Raw genomic sequence first — 532 nt, 5'->3', positions numbered from 1 at the left:
GGGGGTCTGAGCCCCCCCGTTCCCACCCCCGCTGCCCCCCCACGTCCCCTCGCGCCCCCCGCCTTGGTGTCGCCGCGCTCCTCCCTCCCGCTCCCCCCGCGGGGCGCGGAGTGGGCCGGCCCGCCGCTATAAAGCCGCGCGGGGGGCGGCTCCGCGCCGCAGCGCCGACGGCCGCGGGGGCAGCGCGCGTGGGCTCGCCTCGCGGGCAGCAGCATCCTCCTCCTCCTCGTCCTCCTCCTCGTCCTCCTCCTCGTCACCCTCCTCGTCACCGCGCCGCGGGGCTCCGCCGCAGCCGGCCTTCCTCCCGCCTCCGCCTGCTCCTCGCCGCGCAGCCATGGCGTGGCAGCCCATGGAGATCAACCCCGAGGTGCGCGGGATGCGCACGGGAAGGGGCATGGCGGGGGGATGCTGGGGACGGGGAGGGAAGCCTTTGTGCCCGCGGCGCCCGCTCACGCCCATTGTCTCCCTATTGTCTTGCAGATGCTGAACAAAGTGAGTGAGCGGCCGCCGCAGGAGCGACCCCGCCGCCCCC

The 532-nt window shown here is 76.3% G+C and overlaps 1 protein-coding gene across 1 annotated transcript in view; it reads left to right on the top strand.

The window, feature by feature from the left end:
* The first annotated feature begins 252 nt into the window (after positions 1–252).
* The window catches only part of UCHL1 (ubiquitin C-terminal hydrolase L1), a 4,363-nt gene continuing 4,083 nt past the window's right edge, over positions 253–532 (top strand). Inside the window, exons 1-2 of the mRNA XM_026037540.1 lie at positions 253–367; positions 481–492. Of these exons, the coding sequence (XP_025893325.1) occupies positions 335–367; positions 481–492 (45 nt within the window). The 5' untranslated portion in view covers positions 253–334. The remainder of the gene's footprint in view (positions 368–480; positions 493–532) is intronic.

This window comes from Nothoprocta perdicaria, unplaced genomic scaffold (genome assembly GCF_003342845.1).
Source record: "Nothoprocta perdicaria isolate Ctin4 unplaced genomic scaffold, notPer1 scaffold_2, whole genome shotgun sequence".
Lineage (NCBI taxonomy): Eukaryota > Metazoa > Chordata > Aves > Tinamiformes > Tinamidae > Nothoprocta > Nothoprocta perdicaria.
The sequence above is the reverse complement of the archived record's forward strand: the minus strand, read 5'-3'. Positions and strand labels throughout refer to the sequence as shown.